The sequence below is a fragment of the Cyphomyrmex costatus genome, unplaced genomic scaffold, assembly GCF_001594065.2.
Source record: "Cyphomyrmex costatus isolate MS0001 unplaced genomic scaffold, Ccosl1.0 scaffold300, whole genome shotgun sequence".
Lineage (NCBI taxonomy): Eukaryota > Metazoa > Arthropoda > Insecta > Hymenoptera > Formicidae > Cyphomyrmex > Cyphomyrmex costatus.
The window spans coordinates 302,807-306,695 of NW_017277126.1; the positions used below are offsets into that span (position 1 = coordinate 302,807).

The 3,889-nt window shown below is 28.8% G+C and overlaps 1 protein-coding gene across 1 annotated transcript in view; it reads left to right on the forward strand.

Moving 5' to 3' along the window:
* Positions 1-3,172: 3,172 nt before the first annotated feature.
* Positions 3,173-3,889, forward strand: part of LOC108775570 (uncharacterized) — a 3,907-nt gene continuing 3,190 nt past the window's right edge. Inside the window, exon 1 of the mRNA XM_018541984.1 lies at positions 3,173-3,349. Within this exon, the coding sequence (XP_018397486.1) occupies positions 3,275-3,349 (75 nt within the window). The 5' untranslated portion in view covers positions 3,173-3,274. The remainder of the gene's footprint in view (positions 3,350-3,889) is intronic.

Below are 3,889 nucleotides of genomic sequence, written 5' to 3' on the forward strand. Positions count from 1 at the left end.
ACATATTAAATCACAAAAACGTTTGTAGATCAGTTATTTAATATTGGCAATGAACGAGCTCTTTGACAAATTAAATTACAAGTATCAGTAAAAACTTACCTGTTCAAAAAAAGGTAAAGAAGGCGCTAAACATAGATATGTATTTCTAAAACAAAGCTTTACTAAATTGAAAAATAAAATCCAAGCAATACTGTTTTTATTAATTTACATGTGATAAAATCTAAGTGATATGTATTTTTGTAATGTCATAAAATTGCGTTAGCAATTCAAATAATATTAACATAAAATACATTACTTTTTTTAAAAACTTACCTTTTTTAAAAAAGTAAAAGAGAGTGTTAACTATAGGTACACGTTAAACAAGAAACCGTTATATCAAATTAAAAATAAAATCGTATATAAATTGTAATATCTTTATTTTAAAAATAATATTTCTTATTATTCCTCAGAAAACATAAACCATCGTCTTCATATTTTTATTTCTTCAAAAATATTCTTACTGATTCTGTCTTCCTATCCCAATTTTTTCACATTTATATATGTCTAGCTGTATTTAAAAGATGTAATTAAAATTAGATGCTTCTTGATAATCTTTTTTAAAGTACATAGTTTACAGAGAATATACTTTCTTCTATAACAAAAGCCGTATAATGTTGATATATAAAAGGAGAAAATTTTATATTAAGTTTTAATACAATTTTAAATTACATTTTACTATGTCTTCTATTTTCGTATGGACTCTCACAACAATATTCCGCGACATAACTTTTACTATGGTAATACTAATTTTATCACATAAATGAAGTAATTTTTATTAAATCCAGTGCTTAAACCATGGAAAAAGACAATTTTTACTATGGTACGCAAACAATATTTGCTAGGTTATTTATATATTCTATATCTTTACAATACTAACTTTTATTCAACAAGGTGTGACTTGTAATCAAAAATTTTTACTATGAAAAAGTATAAATATTACTTTACATTGTTTAAAAAAAAATAGTTACAGCATTTAAACTTATAATTACACGATATATGATTCGCAGTTTCTAACACATTATAGTAATTTTAAATATAAAATTTTCTCCGTGTACGCGCGAGTATATCTATATTTCCTAAAAAAATCATATCATAAAAATGAAAAGGTCAAGCCATGTTCAAAAAAGGATCCTCTCAAAAACTTAGATCTTTAAATCTTTAAATGATTATCTAATCAAAAAAAGATCCTCAAAAATTTAAACCTTTAAAACTTTAAATGATTTTCTAATAATATTAAAATTTTTTAAAATTAAATGATTATGTATAATAATCAATATCAATATTAATTTTCAATTAAGATGATAAGACTCGCACAACGTCAATTTTTTGACACCACGACTTTATCAGCAGTGTCGATAATGTAATACGTAGTTCTCATCATTCTATAAAATTGACGTTGGTGTCGCCAGTGTACGGGAGCTTCCAAACGTCGAGAAAGACCGGGAATGGTTGTTCTCAAGTTTCTCTTTGCGGTTCAGCCATTATTGGCTGCATTCAGCAGAAAAAGCTTTGCAACTGTTGTAAAATTCTTTAATACGATTGGTTCTTGTTTTTAATTCTTCATAAAGCTAAATGTATAAACCATTCGTATTAAAAAATTTTACAACAGTTGCAAAGTTACTTTCTCTGCTAAATGCAGTCATTGAGATAGATGTGAAATAAAAATAGTATGACACAAACGGCGCTGATAGCGTGCTTCTCCAATATACTCCTGGGAGTCAATTCTCTATCTTGAAACAAGATACAATGACAAAAATGAGCAAATTTACTACACAATTAACCGCAAAAAAAATTGTAAATATTCGCTCACTGTTGTAATTTTTACTTTGTTTCGAGATAATAGAATCGATCTCTTAATTTTTACGGAGTGTAGAACGTGCAAAATATTGAAAATGGCTATATTGACAGTGTTTTTGAATGCACTCGACCATTTTATATTCCATATGGAGTATACATATCCCACGTAGTACAGTAGCGCTTAAAAAGCGCGTATGCAGGTGCATTACTTTAGCAGCTTTTTAGCGCTTGAAAAGCGCTTTCAAAATCCACTATGAAAAGCGCATTATAAGCGCATATAATCAGCACAGAATAAATATAGTTTTATAGCACATTTACTGCACTTTTCATGTCGTATAACAGTATCTGCAATATATGACTTGAAATAAACCGAGTTATTCGCATGCAATATATAAAAGTGCATAATTAACAGCAGTTTTGAGAGGTGCAATCTGAACAGCGCTTCGAAAGCGCTTTACACGCGCTGGTGTGCTACGTGGGATGTATATACCATATGTAAGTGATATATATTATATACATATATGGTACATACATAGACATAATATGTGTTATACAGCTATATCAGTTATATGTATACCATTTAATAAACGTGTATACAAACAATCTTATTTTTACTGGGTGAAGAATATAAAATCAAGGCCACACAAAAGAAATTTAAGTGGTAAGATGTAAGAAATAAGGAAATGAACGTATTTAATTGGTTATTGCTTACATTATGGCCTTACGGTCTTTTCTGTGATTGGCTAATTCGCTTATTGTTTACGTTTTACTTGAATTTTTTTGTGTACCATGGCCTTTACTGTCTTTTCTATTGTTGACCGATTCGCTTACTGCTTACATCTTACTGCCTTACGTTTTTCTATATGTTTCCAGCTTAATACTTTCTATCTTTTAAATAAAACTGTGTGACATGTAAAAACGTAAATCAATCTTTTCCTTTAGTCCTAATAGTCCTTAAAACAAAAAGAACTGTAACTGCATGTTACTAATTATTTAAATTATTATTATAAGTAGCTTTTCTTACCTTGCTAAAATACATAATTTTGTAATAACGTAAAGATTTCGTTTTTTCGAAATATAAAATTTGTTTGCTTTTCCTTTCTATATTCTACAGACTTGTTTGACATTAATATTTTGTTACAAAAAGAAAAAATGTAAGACAACTTTTTACGCCATTTTGTATATTGCACCGAGTTGCATCAATCTCGACACAATTCCAACGGTCGACAGCCTATGGTTTGTTCAAATTTACGTTTCGTCATGTGCAATTAGTCGAGGACGATGCGTTCTTAGGGTGATAATGGAAGGGGTTTAACTTCTCGTATTACGCGTGGTTTAGACTTTCTCTTTCCCTATGTGACATAATGTCTCGTATACCTAGCACGGCCTCACAGTGGAAACTGGTCCAGTTTCGTTCATATTCAAACTCAGTGCGGTCATGTCGGGAAATCGCAGTAATCTTTCTATACTTCTGTTCGCCGCTATGGCAGCCCTCCATTCGGTGATTATACAGGTAAATCTCGGTTTTTATTCGGTAGAAATAGTTTTACTTTATTAAAAAGTGCTTTTTATTACATTCATAGCTTTTTTATATGTTATGAATTATATTTAATAGACAAATAGCCCTAAAATCTAATTAGTATATATTATATATACTTGCTTGTATTATATATGTATTTTCCTGACATTAATAAAATAGTTGTGCTATGTATTATAAAGAATCGTAACTGAGAATTGTATTATTTCTGCAACATATTTTATGGAGGATTTATAAATAGAATATTGTATAAGAACTATATAATAAGCATTTTTTTCAAAGAATTATAAATGATATAAGAAGTTGAATTGCACACCTCTCTCTCTCTCTCTCTCCCTCTCTTTTAATAATTTGTCTATAAAAATAAGTCATTAAGTATAGTGTAGATTGATATTTTTTTATCCTACATGATTTAATTAAATTTTAATAAATAATTAAAATTTTGTAATGCTCGCGCGCGATGATATATATTTGTATTGTATACTACACACACACACACACACACACACACACACA